This window comes from Octodon degus, unplaced genomic scaffold, assembly GCF_000260255.1.
Source record: "Octodon degus isolate 3935 unplaced genomic scaffold, OctDeg1.0 scaffold00027, whole genome shotgun sequence".
In the NCBI taxonomy this organism is placed as follows: Eukaryota; Metazoa; Chordata; class Mammalia; order Rodentia; family Octodontidae; genus Octodon; species Octodon degus.
This window is the reverse complement of record NW_004524603.1, coordinates 4,842,179-4,856,812: the sequence shown is the minus strand read 5'-3', so window position 1 is coordinate 4,856,812 and position 14,634 is coordinate 4,842,179. Positions and strand designations below refer to the sequence as shown.

Below are 14,634 nucleotides of genomic sequence, written 5' to 3'. Positions count from 1 at the left end.
TGCTTTGTTGAAGCAGCCACTTAAAGAACTGAGCTACGGGGCAGGCCCCCAATTTTTTGGTTTTTTGAGACAAGGTCCTCCTGCCTCAGCCTCCCAAGTGCTGGGATTATAGGCATGCACCACCACACGTGGTTCATTTTATTTCAAGACAGGGTCTCCCTACATTGCCTAGGCTGGCTTCCATCTTGTGATCCTCCTGCCTCAGCCTCCAGAGCAGCTGGGATCACCAGCGGGTGCTGCCATGTCTGCCTAATGTCACCTCAGGATGCTGGGCTTCTAGACAAGGGCTTTGCATGAAGCAAGATGATTATCAGAGAATTGTACCAAAAATTATTTACATCACACTAGGGATTTGAGGAAAGGGGATGACAGAAGAAAAAGTCAAGGGGAGCCCCCAAAATTTGAGGTCCTTTTCAACCTGGGCCCATGGAATGTACCCTGACTCCGCCCAGAATTCCCCTGTCCTCCCGGCTGAATGGACCCTCGGGAGCCCTGGACCCCATAAAAGCAGTTAGGCCTCTGTGCTGCAAGCACAAAGCAAATGCCTAAGAAGGAGGCATCCGCTTCACAAAAGTGAAATCTCTGAATTATCTAACTCACCGAAGGCAGAGCTCAAAGGATTTTTTTTTTTTTCAAATTTCTTCTTTTCCCCAAAGCAATTGAAGAGCTAGACACATGAACAGAGCTCCCCGAAGGCTCGGGGCCCTTCCCCGCCGCGAGTCGCGCCCCTGAGGCTGAATGCATCTGTTCTTGCCTCCCCAGGCGAGGTCCTGGTGTTCCTGGACAGCCACTGTGAGGTCAACGTAGCCTGGCTGGAGCCCCTGCTGCACGCCATCACTGAGGACTACAAGACCGTTGTGGCCCCCGTCATCGACGTCATTGACAGCCTGAGCCTGGAGTACCAGCCCTCCCCCCTGGTGAGGGGCGCTTTTGACTGGACCCTCCGATTCAGATGGGACAACGTTCTCTCCTACGAGATGGACTTGCCAGAAGGTCCAACTAACCCAATCCGGTGCGCTTCCTTCCGGTTATGGGAAAATACCTCCGCGTGGTGGGACTTGAACCAAAATAATTCTCAGGGATTATTCCTTAGATTTGGATTACTGCAGATATTTGTAAATTGTTATTTGTATTTTGTTTTGAGATCAGGTCTCACTGTGTTGCCCAGGCTGGCTTCAAGTTTGTGACCCTCCTGCCTCAGCCTCCAAAGTAGCTGGGATCAAAGATTTATGCCACCATGTCTAATGCTATCTCTGGATGTTAGATTAAATTTTTGATATTAGGATTTGGTAGATGTTAAGTGTCTTCAATGGAAAAATATGCATTTCACCCTAGTTCAAAAAAAACCAGGAGGGGCTGGTGAGATGGCTCAGTGGTCTAAAGCGCCTACTTAAAACAAGCTCAGCAAAGCACAGGGACCACGGTTCAATTCCCCAGCACCACATGCCAGCCAGCCCCGCCCCCTGGTGGGCTGAGCTGGCCACACACACACACACACACACACACACACTAAAAAAAAAAAAAAAAAAACAGGATATGCCCAGCATGGTGGCACACTACTGTAATCCTAGTACTTGGAAGGCTGAGGCAGGAGGGTTGCCATGAGTTTGAGGCCAGCCTGAACTATGTACCAAAACCCTGTCTAAAAATAAAAACAAGCAACCAGATAACAAGAATATAATCAATACTATTCGGATTTCTGACACTCATCTTTAGAATTTTGTTCTCGAGGGCAAATTGTTTGTTATAATGGAGCACGCGCGCCCGCTGTGGTTGGCCTGGAGGAAGCCAATGTGCGAGTCGAATTCCTGTATACACTGTTTATCACAACGTTTCCACGTGGAACGTCCCAGGTTGCCATGAATGTGATTTTTTTTTATATTGTTAGTCTTGGAAAGTGCAAGAACAGAGCACCTGGCTTTTTAGTTCTCTGTTCAATCTTCCCAGCTGGAAGACCACGACCGTAAGCCGCAGCCGCACCCCCTTGTTCAAGGACCAAATAGACTAGGGTGCTGTTGCCGGAACCCCTAGAAAGACAAGTGCAGTCACTGAGCGCAGCCGCACGGGGGCGCTCCCGGCCTCGCCCGATCTTCCCGCCCCGCTCGGTGCCGGGAGGAGCCGGCACGGGGCTCCACCTCGGCAGCGTCCTGGCCTGTCCCCGCGGCCCTGCCCCTCGCTCGCCGAGGCCGGGCCCCGGCAGCCCTCCGGTTCTCCGTGCACCGCAGCGTGCGAACAGCGCCTCCTGCTGGAGCGAGTGCACACGGCAGCCCAGACCGCTAAAGCGCCGGTCCGAGGGCCGACTGCTGGGCCACCGCGCGGGTCCTTTCCAGGGTGCTCTCGGTTCTCTGCGACACTTGGGCTAGGCCTGCTTTTGCGCGAAGGTTTAGCGCACAGCTTCAGTCTCTCGGAACCCCTTCCTAGCCAGCCTCGCCCGCCGTGTCAGCGCTCAGTATACGTGATGTCGGTAGACGTGCATGTCATCTCAGGTGGCGAAGCTGTGTGAGCTGCGATTCTCTAGGCCCTGCACGGCTGTGTGGACTCAGTATTTGTGGGAGCAGCAATCACACGGACCATCGCTGTAGCTGTTTAGGGCTGCCGCATACAGTTGCACCAGCAGGGGGCGCCGTTCGCATACTCCGCAACGTGCTCTGGAAATGCACACCAGGGCAGCTGGGATCTGGGTCATTTGCCTGTCTGAGACTCAGCGTCCTCACCTGTAAAATGGCAATAATAACAGGAATCCACCTCGTAGCACTGTCGAGGAAGTTAAATGAACCAATACTTTTTTCTTTTTTTTTGCGGAACCAGGGATTGAACTCAGGTCCTTGAGCTTGCCAGGCAAGCGCTTATTCTACTGAACCAGCTCGCCAGCCCTGGAACCAATACCTTAATGCACTGTGGTTTTCAGTATAGTAATTTTACATACTTGAATGTACTTTAAGATACTTTGAGTATTGATATGGTTGTTTTCTAACTTTTAACTATAAATTTCACTAACAGTCAACTGATTGCTGTCTCTGTGGCATCAGATTATAAAATTTGTGTCCCATACCAGGTCACCTGCGATATCTGGAGGAATTTTTGCTATCTACCGGCCCTATTTTTATGAACTTGGAGAGTATGACAAGGACATGGATATTTGGGGAGGAGAGAATTTGGAACTTTCACTAAGGGTAATTCAGATTTTGTTGTTTTACATAATTACTTCAGTAACCAGGTGTGGTGGGAGGCTGAATTCTTGGGAGGCTGAGACAGGAGGATGCCCTCAAGGTCAAGGCTAACCTGAACTACATAGCACGAGTCTGTCCAAAATAAAATTTTGAAAATGAGTATTATGTTTTAAATGCAGACTGAGGCAGTGCCAGGAATATAGCTCAGAGGCACAGCACCTGCCTGGGAAGCAGAAGGTCCTGAGTTCAATTTCCTGTACCAAATAAAAGAATAAAAGATGCACAAATAACTGAGTCCAGGCAGGAATGGCGTTTCTCTGGTTACTTACCTAGATGATACTGAGGGCAAAAGCAGAGGCACGGACCCTGAGGGTGCGGCCCCACAAAACAGACTTCCTTAGCTAGAACCCCGGCCTCGGCCACTCACCTGGTCCGAGTCTTCGGGCAATGTCTTAACTCTCCTCTGCTTTAGCAGCTTCCTTGCCTGCAGTGGGGGCGTTCAGGCGCTGTCACGCAGATTAGGTGACAGGAGCCTGCTGAGCAGCCGCCATCACGACATCTGTCCATGCACCCCAGAGCTGCCTGTCGCTCATGTCTTGCTGCTCTTCGGCCCAGGTCTGGATGTGTGGGGGCCAGCTTTTAATAATCCCCTGTTCCCGAGTGGGGCACATCTCAAGGAAGCACGCGAAACCCGACAGCAGCCACGAGGACTCCTTAGCCCGGAACTACCTGAGACTGGTTCACGTCTGGCTGGACGAATACAAGGTGGGAGACGGGCGCCCGGGGGGTCGTGGGCTGGGAGACGCCTGGGCGGCCTCGCCAGGCTGCCCCACGAGGGCACCCGGCGGCCGTCCCCTCCTCTCCAGCCTGCTCTCAGCTGCTCCATTCCGCGCTGGTCTGTTTGCACGTCTTTGACTAATATTTAATTTTTAGAGAAATTCAAGTTGCTCAGAAATAAATGAAGCAACATGATAAATAGTTCTTCCCCAAATCTGTTTCTTCCCAAAGAGTTGACCCCTAAGTCCCAAAGTAAATAGTCCCTTCTCACCCTATCCCAGTGTGCAAATCATGTTTATTTTGCTTTTTTTTTTTTTTTTTTTTTTTCTTTTTCAATAATGGGGATTGAATTCTGGGCCCTCACACTAAACTGCGCTCCTACTCTTTTTTTTAAAATTTTGAGACAGGATCTCGCTAAATTGTCTAGCCTGGACTTGAGCTCTCCACCCTCCTGCCTCTGTCTCCCTGAAAGCAGGGATTGCCGACGGGGGCCACCACAGCCGGCTAAATCTTTCAGTTGCTTCTAATGCCTTCAGTCACCGGGACACAGAGACAAGAATGTAAACAGCATTGTGTATTTTGGCCAAAGCTGAATGTTACACAAATCCTCATCTAGAATAGGCAGCACGTTTAATCACTGTACTTCTCTGCAGGCATGAGCCTCGCCCGCTGTAGATATGCACACAACAGCAGCATAGGTGAATCTTCCATCTTTTTTTTTTTTAAGCACCTGCATGGCAAGACCAAGGTCTCGAGTTCGATCTCTAGTACCCCCCAAAAAAAAATTATATAAGAGTGAATAGCACGTTGCTCCTTTCTATAACAGTAAAATGAATACAATTACACTATATAATTTGTACATGAAAAAGTGAGGGAGAAAACAAAAACACAATCAAAATAGCACTTAAACCAGGCATGGTGGCACACACATGTAATCCCAGCACTTGGGAGGCTGAGGCAGGAGGATTGCGGTCAGTTCAAGGCCAGCCTGGGGTACATAGCAAGACCCGGTCTCGAAAACAAACAAACAAAAATAAAAACCAAAAGAAATAGCATTTTAAACAGCTGTAATCTCAGTACTCATGAAGCCAAGACAGGAGGATCACCTCAAATTTGAGACTGGCCTGGGCTAGTGAGTTCCAGATCCTATGAGACCTTGTCTCAAAAAAAAAAAAACAAAAACAAAAACCTGATAAAAAAACTCAGACTGTCCCTTTGCTGTCTACACTGTAATCAAATGTATATGAAAGGGCTGGCGAGATAGCTCAGCGGACAAAGCACCTGCTCTGGCAAGTGCAGGGACCAGGGTTCAATCCCTGGTCCTGCATATTGAGCTGGCCCTCCTCCCCTGTGGCACGCTGAGCCAGGAAAAGAGTTTAGGCACGGTGATGCGTGTCTGTAATCCCAGAGTCTAAGCTGTGTAGTGAGAGCCTGCACTAAATACACAAATGGAAAAAAATATATATGACTATGCCCATCTCCCCACACTGGTTAAAATTAGACTATTTCTTCAAATATGATAGGCTAAAATGATATCCCATTGTTTCAAGTTACCATTTCATTTAGTTATGAGAGATCGTGAGCTCACTTTCAAATCTGCTGATCTTCTTATGAGTCCCCATCTAAGATCTGGGCAATGGGATCTAACAATATTCCTGAGTGGCGTGGCCAATGTAGCAAAGGATAAGCTGCCAAAAGGTTAATTTAACAGTACCTAATGTTAGGGAGGTTGTGTAATGCAGCACATTGTAAAATTCAGTGGGTCACCAGGTGTGAGAGAGGGCTTTGGACTCCAAATATTTTGTCCAAGGGTCACCCACACTTCACTTTGACAAAATGGTGATACCTTCCCACACCCTCGGCCCATGCCTCAATCTTCCCTGGAAACTAGATGGCCTTTAACTTTGATAAGCCAGCTCCCTCTCTTTAGCACTGCTGCTATATTATGTGGCTGGCATTGGGGACACTCAGATGAAAGTACAAAGGCTCTGCTTCCAAAGAAGCTTCAGCCTACTTAGAATGCCTCCATTATGCCACGTATGGTGGCACACCCTGTAATCCCATTATTTGGGAGCCTGAAGCAGGAGGATCACTGGGAGTTTGAGACCAGCCTGGACTATAAAGTGAGTTCAAGGCCAGCCTGAACTGCATAGTGAAACCCTGTCTCAGAAAGACAAAACCCAAACAAACCAGACTGCCTCCTTCCCCTGGGGCTTTGCACACAGTAGGTCCTCAGCAACCTCATGATGGTGAGCCATGACACAAGAAAACTCAGCCAAGGTCATGGGTAATTAATTGATGGCAGAGCGGGAATTGGAACCCAGTGTGTCTCTCTGGTCCCAGAATCGATTTCCGCTTAGCCACCACACCTTCTCCTCTTCTGCAAAGATGGAAGTGTCAGTGGGTCCTTGAGTTGTGAGAGTGGCATAAAGAGGTCACTGCAGTAGGTGACTGATTTCATCGGCTCTGAGAAGCACCCTGGGCTCCACTGTGTCACCTGACCTGCGCCATGCACAGATAGTGATGAGGGACTGGTGAGTTGGTCTGAGGCCCCTCAGCTATCCCTGTCTTGGTCCCCACCCAGAAGGAAGGGGCCCTTCAGTTAGATGCTGGTGGCAATACATGCTGCTATGTCTGATGTCCTGATTACCAAAGATTCATTTGACTTAATAAAATGACTGCTTTCTTTCTTTTTACTCCAGTAATGAACTATTTATTTACAATTAACTCTTTATTTTCATCTAGGAGCAGTTCTTTCTTCGAAGCCCTGCTTTGAGGCACAGGACATATGGAAACATCAGTGAACGCATTCAGTTAAGGAAACAACTAGGTTGCAAGTCATTTCAGTGGTATTTGGATACCGTCTTCCCAGAGTTGGAGGCATCTATGGTCAGCTGATGAAATGAAAGCAATTCATTTTCATGAGTAGTAAGAGCCCCCTCATCCTTCAAGATGGTGGCACCAGAGGTCAAGTTCGGAATGTCATGGAATGATGTGAAAAGCAATAAGAGATACAATCAGAATGGCCTGCTTGGAAGTGTTGATTTTCCCCTGTCCATGACAAGTCCTAGTCTTCTGTTGCTCAATGCCACTGAATTCCTGAGAGGCAGGACCCTGAGTATTACAGACAGAAAGTGGCTCAGACTTGCGGCTAGAGTGTACAATCGATTGAGGGAACCCATGTTGTTTGCCAATATTTTTCAAACTCACTTGGTCTTGGTGGCCTTCCAGGAAGGGTCCTGTTTTGTCCTAGAGCTTTCACCAACCTGAGTTCCACTCCAGGCAGACCCGATGATGTGGCTGTCTTAGGAATATGCCCACAGGGGCCACCTTGGCACATTCGGATGTTGGCTGAGTCTGACCAAACTCATTTCCTGCTGCCAGCACAGAAACTGGGCGGACACCTTGTATTTGGGGGTTTTCCAGTCTGCTCTACCATCCATCTGATGCTTATCTCTGTTCTGTTCTCTAGGCTGCTCTCTTGTCTGCCCTTTTGTCATTCTGAGTCCCTCCTTCCTCCCTGCCTCTGATCTTGCTTTTTTCATCCCGAGATACCTCCTGTGTCTGGCTGGTGTCCCACCTGTGAAAACACACCCCCAGTGGGTAAGGTGGTGCTTTGAGGATGGAGGGGTCTCTGGGGTGCACCCTGGTGAGGGTGGTTAGGAAGGTGAAAGACAGTAAAAGGGAAAATGAGGGAAAGGACCTATTGAAAGGAATAGTAAAGATATGGGGGAGATTTCTGCTAGGATCTTGAAGTGTAGTCCTTGCTGGAGAAAAGATAAATGAGTCCATGCAGCAGGAGACAGTTTGCTGTGTGTTATTCTCATTCAGTCAACGGTGGCCCAGCAAGGCAGCGGGAAGCTGAGCCCCAGGGAGCTCACCCCTGCTGAATTTATGTTTTTGAGATCATATATACGTATAAATAAAAAAGAACTAGTATGTAATCGCTACCAGTTTATTTAGCAACATACTATACAAAAACTTATTGCTAGATAAACATGGAAAAAACTGGGGCTGATGTGTGACAAATGGCCAGGGTGATTAGAGCCTGTAATAGGTTGATGTGGCAGCCCCAAAGAAATGCCACAGTACCATTATATACTTGGCCCCTACATTTGCCTGACATACTTCTGGAAAACCATGAAAAGTCTAGACTTCATAAAAATTAATTGTCATGAAATACATAAATTCATAAGAAACCCACTAAAATTATTAAATCTTAAATTTCTATAATTAAGATTAAATTTAATGAATCTTTTAAAATTAGGGTAATTTAGAATCCTGTTCCTGAAGGGAAAAAAGGAGAATTATGGAATATCTTCTTAAAGTAACAGTGTTTTTCTTTCTCGTTTTGAAATTTGAGAATATATTGTTTTGTTTTGATGATAAACATAAAGAGTGGATATTGGACCTATCAGCCTTGCCAAAAGAAAATGACAGAAATGTTCTCTCTTTTTAAAGTCATGAGCCTAATATTAAGTGTTAGGGATTCTTCTTTATTTTTTATTATTATTATTATTATTTTTTTTTTTTTGCGGAGCCAGGGATTGAACTCAGGCCCTTGCACTTGCCAGGCAAGTGCTTATCCAACTGAGCTATTTTCCCGGCCCTCTTCTTTATTTTTTGAATACATGTTTCTAGCACATAGTGTCTACATTGTTTGTGTGAATTGGTCCGTGTACGTGACACATCTTGAGAGCTTTCTTTGGCGGGCCTAGCCAGGCGGCATGGCTACTCCTACGCCTTGAGGGAGGAAAGGGTCCTCCTCTGCTGGAGCGCACAGTTTAGGGACCGATGCAATGGATTGGTGAAGGAGGAAGGGGACACCCACCTCACCAGCCAGATCAGCTGAACCAACGCTGGCGACCAACGGGGTGACATGTCACAGCCACGTCGCCCTCACACTAACATTAACACATCTTGCTCCATGGCCCAGGTTGGCCTTGAATTCATAGCAATCCTCCTGGCTGAGCCTCCTGAGTGTTGGGTTTACAGTAGGCATGCACCACCATGCCTAGCCATTCCTTTTTGTCACTGCCTTCCCTCCCACCACCCCCTTCCCTCCATCTCTTGACCCCCTTCACCTCTAAGAAAAATCTACACCCTGACTTCCTACTATCTTTTATTTTCTTCATTACCTTGAGTTTCTCCTGTAAGAGAAGCCATGTGGTAATTAAGCTTGTGTGTCTTTCATTCCTTTAACATTATGGCCTCAAGGTGCATCCATTTTCCCACAAATGACTCAGTTTCTCTATTTCTATCGCAGAGTAGCACCCCATTGTATGTGCCACATGTTCTTTATCCGCTCATCTGCCGATGGCCATATAGGACACTTCCAAGACTTAACTATTAGGAATTATGCTACTATAAACATGGGCATGCATGTGTCACTATAATGTGATGGCTTTAGTTCTTTTGTGAAGATACTTGGGGAGGGGATAACTGGATCAAAATGAATTTCTATTTTAAGTTTTTTTGAGGAATCTCCATACTGATTTCCACAGTGATTGCACGAGTTTACATTCCCACCAACAATAAAGAAGGGTTCCTTTTTACCCCCACAGCCTGGCCAACACGGGTTATTTGATTTCCTGATGGTCATTCTTTCTAGGGTAAGATGGAATTTTAGTGTTTCTTTAATTTGCATTTTTCCAATGTCCAGCAATATTGAGCAATTCTATTATTTATTGGCCACTTTTACTTCTTCTGTGAAATGCCTGTTCATTTCACTTGCCAATTTTTGAATGTGTCTTCTACTTGGGGAGATCTAATTCTTTTGAGTTCATATATTTTGTAGCATTAGTCTTCTGCCTGAGGAATAGCTAGAAAATTTTTTCCCATTCTGTAGATAGTCCCTAAATTCTGTTGGTTGTTTCTTCTGCTGTGCAGAAATTTTAAAATTTGACATGATCCCATTTTTGATTCTCAGTATGATTTCCTGTGCAGCTGGGGTTCTTTCAGAGTCCTTGCCGACATCTCTGTCTTCAAGAGTTTTGCCTGTTTTGTCTTCCAGCAGGTTGTTTCTACTTTAACATTTAGTTTTTTGATTTAGAATTTAGCTTACTCCCTGGTGAGAGATATGGGCCTAGATTCAAATCTCGCTTGTTCCTCTGTCCTCCAGAATGTGCTTTGAGCCCCTTTGCCAAAGATTGTGTTTGAGGTTGTTTTTCTCTGCATCCTCTGTTCTGTTCCGCTGGGCATCATGTCTATTTCTGTGTCAGCACCATGCTGCTTTTACACAGTAGCTTTGTAATACAACCTCAGGTCTGAGCTTGCAATTGTCTCCCTCCCCCTTTGCTCTTGTTACCCATGATTCTTTCACTATTCGTGATCTCTCCTGGTTCAGTGTGAATTTTAGGATTGTTTGCTCCACTTCTGTGAAGAATGGCATTGGTATTTTTGTTGCAGGCAGCCGAGTTAGATAGAAATATTACAGGCAGTCATACAGCATCAGACTCTCCAAGGAGATAACAAAGACCAGACACCTTACAACTATGGGAGGGACAGATGCTCCTGCTATGAGCCAAACCTAAGTCCAAACAAATGCTAACCTCCCTAAACACTGGCATCCAGGATTGATCATTACTCAGGAAAAATCACTGCCTGACGGCCACCAGATAAAGTCCTGTTTGACATTCATGCCCGCTTGTTAGGTGACTCGCTACCCCATTTGGTCCTGGGCCTAATCAATTTTACCTGAGCAATGGTGCTTCTAATCCCATTGGTTGACCATAGTTTCGTCCCATCCCACATCCACTTAAGTGAGTTCCCATTTTCTACACTATAAAAGTCTCTGGAAGAGACAGCTTCCCCAGGGATCCCTCCTGTCCCTCTCTGGGACAGGAGCTTTCTTTCTCTCAATATATTCTGCTCATAACCTCTGTTTGTTCCTAAAATTCATTCTTTGGTTTTAGAGAACACTAACTCATCCAGGTCAGGTTGGGAGATCATTTTTCCCTGTCATTTGGAGGTTCTCTATATCATTTGGAGGTCACCCACCCGAGATCAGTTTTTCTCCCTGTATCGTTTTGATTGGGATTATGTAAACTGTATGTATCAGTTTTGGAACTATGGCCATTTTTAACTGTATTGGTTCTGACTGTCCAGGAACAGGGGACTTTCCACTTTATAGGCTGGTGCTTATGCTACTGAGCTATCTCCCCTCCCTGTCATGTCTTTTTTTGGGGGAAGTGGGGGATCAGGGATTGAACTCAGGACGCATTTCTTGATGTTCTATTTTGTTTACTTTTTCAAGACTGTATTTTTCATTGTAGAGGCTTTTCTTTAGGATAATTCTTAAGTTAATTTTCTTTATGCTATTATAAGTATTTTTTCTTAATTTCTTAGTGGGTTGTGTGCATGAATGCTATTATTTTGTGTGTAGATTCTATGACCTGCTACATGATGGAATTTGGTGATTAATTCTAAGAATCCTTTGGTGGGATTTTTTTCTTCTATGTAGGGGATCTCATCACCTACAACTAACGATGATTTGTCTTTGTCCTTTCCTATACATATTCCTTTTTTTTTTTTCCTTTCCCAATTGTTCTAACTAATGCTTTGAGTACCACATTGACCAGGAGTAGTGATAGTGGCATCCTTGATTTTACAAGGGAACCTTTTAGCTTTTCCTCATTTAGTAAGATGTTGGCAGTACATTTGCATCAGTGGTTTTTATCAAATGAGATGAGGTATTTCTATACCAATTTTCTTTTGTGAAAGGCATTTTCTACATCTAATGGAGATGGTCATGTGATTTTTTTTTCTTCTGCTTATGTGATGTGTTATACTTATTGATTTGAATATGTTGAACTGTCCTTGCATCTCTAGGATCAATCCTACTCGGTCATGATTTATGATCTTTGCTTGTTTTTTTAGTACCAAGGATCAAACTCAGGACTTTACCTGTGCCAGGCAGGTGCTTATGCCACTGAGCTATATCCCCAGTCTGATGATCTTTTTGACGATCATTGCTATTCTACTTCCCAGTACTTGCTGAGGACTTTTGCATCTATATTCCTTTTGCATCTATCTTCTCCTTTGGTTGGACCCTTGTCTGGTTTTGGAATCTGGGTAATGGTATCTTCTAAGAATGACTATGGGAGTACTTCTACCCTTTCAATTTGATTAAACACCTTAGGGTGTATTGGTGTTATATCTTCCTTTAAGTTTTGTCTTAAAATTCAGCAGTGAATCCACCTGGACCTGGGCTTCTCTTTAATTGGTAAGTTTTTATTATTAGTTCAATTTCATTGTCTACTGCTAAGGACCAGCTTCATGTAGTAGAGCAGGCAATAATTACTTTTCTTTTTTTTTTTTTTTGTCTATTTCAAACAGTTTGGTTATGCAGTTCAGGCTGACCTTGAACTCACTTTGTAGCCCAGGCTGGTCCCTAACTTGCAGTCATCCTCATGCCTCAGTCTCCCAAGTGCTGGGTTTACAGGTGTGCACCACCACACCTGGTCCATATTAGTAAATTGGCACAAAAATAAATTGAGAGAGTGTCCTAGGCCTCCATGACTTGTAGTGAGAGCCCCAGCTGGCTTAAGAACAGATTCATCTTTAAGCCTAGGCCGGAGTTAAGGCTGGTGTCCAGTCTGCAAAGTTCTGGGGCCTCAAAGTAAGAGAACAGATCTGAGAGTAATATATTTCACTTTTTCCCCATTTAGAATTATGTTAGCCATTGGGTTGTCATAGATGGCTTTTATCAGATTGAGGTAGAGGCCATCTATTCCAATTTTCTGTAAGACTAACTAAACAAAAAAGGGGGGTGTACATGAAGGACCATTTTGTTGTGAAATGTATATATATGTATACACATATACAAAATAGTTAGGATAGATATATAGCTACCTTCTCTTAATTCAATGAGAAGAAAGATTTGTACTAATAGTGTTTGGACAGCATGTCTGCATCTTGTACTATGAATAACTACTACGAATACAACACTATGTAATGTATTAATTATTGTAACTGTCCTACTAACCTGTTTTGAAACTGTTCCATTGCTATTTGTTTCTCAATAAAATTAATTTAAAAAAAAAAAAAAAGCAAGAGAACATGGCAGCTGAGGACCCGACTCGGAATCCCGTCTAGCTCAGTGAGCAGACTATCGGGTTACCAGTTACCCAGATCTTTGCCTGGGTGCTTTGCCAAAAATGCATTGTTCCTCAACCCTCGAACCTTGACCACATCAGCAGTTCACCCCCACTGTTTCTGGCAGCCACCAGCATCCCCTCCCCCTTCAAGCTGTGCACTTACTAAAGGCCAAGGACACTGTGCCTCATGTCCTAGCCTGTCACCGGGCTTCACTATCCTGGTGTCCCTTGTAACTAAAGCATGTTTTGTCTTGTGTTTTATTCTGTTGTTTGTACCTCTGAGCAGGAGATTGGTGGTTCTAGGCCAGGGTCCTGATACCTATTATTAGATTATTCAGAGTTTTAATAACCCTGGTCCAGTTTTTTTTTTTTTTTTTTTCTTCTTTTTTTGTTTTTGAGGGCCTCATATACCGTTCAGATTGGTCTTGAATTCACTGTGTAGCCGAGGCTGGCACCCAGCTCTCAGCAAGTCTCCTGCCTTAGCCTCTTGAGTGCTGGGGTTTACAAGCATGTACTACCACACCCTCTCTTTGTCAATTCATATATCTATGCATTTCTTCTGAATTCTCCAATTTATTGATGTATAGCTTTGTGAAGTCGTTAATAATATGATTTGGACAGTGTGAAAGACTTCATTTTAAATTCACTTAGAAGGTTCTACTTTCTGGCATATATTTACATATTTGAATAAACACTTTACATCACTTAACCGCATCACCCAGTTTCCTCACACTGCCACAGCTAGCTTTCTGAGGGGTTTGCAGCAGAATCTGGCTCCGCATAGCCCAACTTCTACTTCTTGATATTTTCTGTGAGCTGCCACCATTGCGGAGACTTGGCGGTGTCCCACCTTTGCAAGAGAAACCCACGCTTGAAACAGACGTTAAATCCAGCCAAGGTGAGTCGCGGCCTGACAGGAGCGGGCGGCATCACAGGAATCCCGGCGGGCACCTCCCGGGCTGAGGGCAAGGGCCACACCAGGACGCCGCCCGCGCACCCGACACCTGCGGAAAGGCGTCCTCAGCCCGAAGGGCGGCCAGGAGGGCGCAGCGGAGCACCCAGCACGGCCGACGCCGGCAGGTGCTCGGCAGAGCGCCAGGTTCGCGCCCTTCCGCTCAAAGGGTCACCGCTCACGTGCTGTTTTCTTTCCTCGGATTTTTTACCTCACTGGCGATGCAGAATTTTTGACCTAATCCGTTTTCTAAACAAACAACCACCCACCCCACCACCCCCCGCTGCAAAAAAAAAAGATTCCTGACTAGGCGGCACTCATCTGCGACCCGAAGGTTAATCCGTGTTGAGGGGCGTTGCCAAGTTCCCTTTGAAGGGGTGTGTTTTGGACGCTCTTCTCACAAGAGTGGCTTCTCACAGCTCCTTCCTTTCCACTTTAACCCCCACTCTTCTGTCCCTGAGCATCTCAGTACGCGTACAGCGCTCGTTCGCACCACGTCTCTTCCTCAGAGAAAATCCCTAAATCAGAGCGCGCCAGGCGCGCGCGCAGGTCGGTGACGTCAGCGCAGCGGACGATGACGCAGCAACGGGGGCGGGACCTCCCGTGACGTGGCGCCCGCGGCGGCGCGGCGCTCCAG

The 14,634-nt window shown here is 45.8% G+C and overlaps 1 protein-coding gene and 1 long non-coding RNA gene across 2 annotated transcripts in view; one reads left to right on the top strand and one right to left on the bottom strand.

Moving 5' to 3' along the window:
- The window catches only part of Galntl5 (polypeptide N-acetylgalactosaminyltransferase like 5), a 30,075-nt gene extending 23,130 nt beyond the window's left edge, over positions 1 to 6,945 (top strand). The window contains exons 6-9 of the mRNA XM_023712860.1: positions 763 to 1,012; positions 3,056 to 3,173; positions 3,786 to 3,935; positions 6,693 to 6,945. Of these exons, the coding sequence (XP_023568628.1) occupies positions 763 to 1,012; positions 3,056 to 3,173; positions 3,786 to 3,935; positions 6,693 to 6,845 (671 nt within the window). The 3' untranslated portion in view covers positions 6,846 to 6,945. The remainder of the gene's footprint in view (positions 1 to 762; positions 1,013 to 3,055; positions 3,174 to 3,785; positions 3,936 to 6,692) is intronic.
- LOC111816148 overlaps positions 1 to 14,506 on the bottom strand; it is a 22,460-nt gene extending 7,954 nt beyond the window's left edge. Inside the window, exon 1 of the long non-coding RNA XR_002820630.1 lies at positions 14,305 to 14,506. This is a non-coding gene — a long non-coding RNA (uncharacterized LOC111816148). The remainder of the gene's footprint in view (positions 1 to 14,304) is intronic.
- Between the last annotated feature and the right edge of the window lie 128 nt (positions 14,507 to 14,634).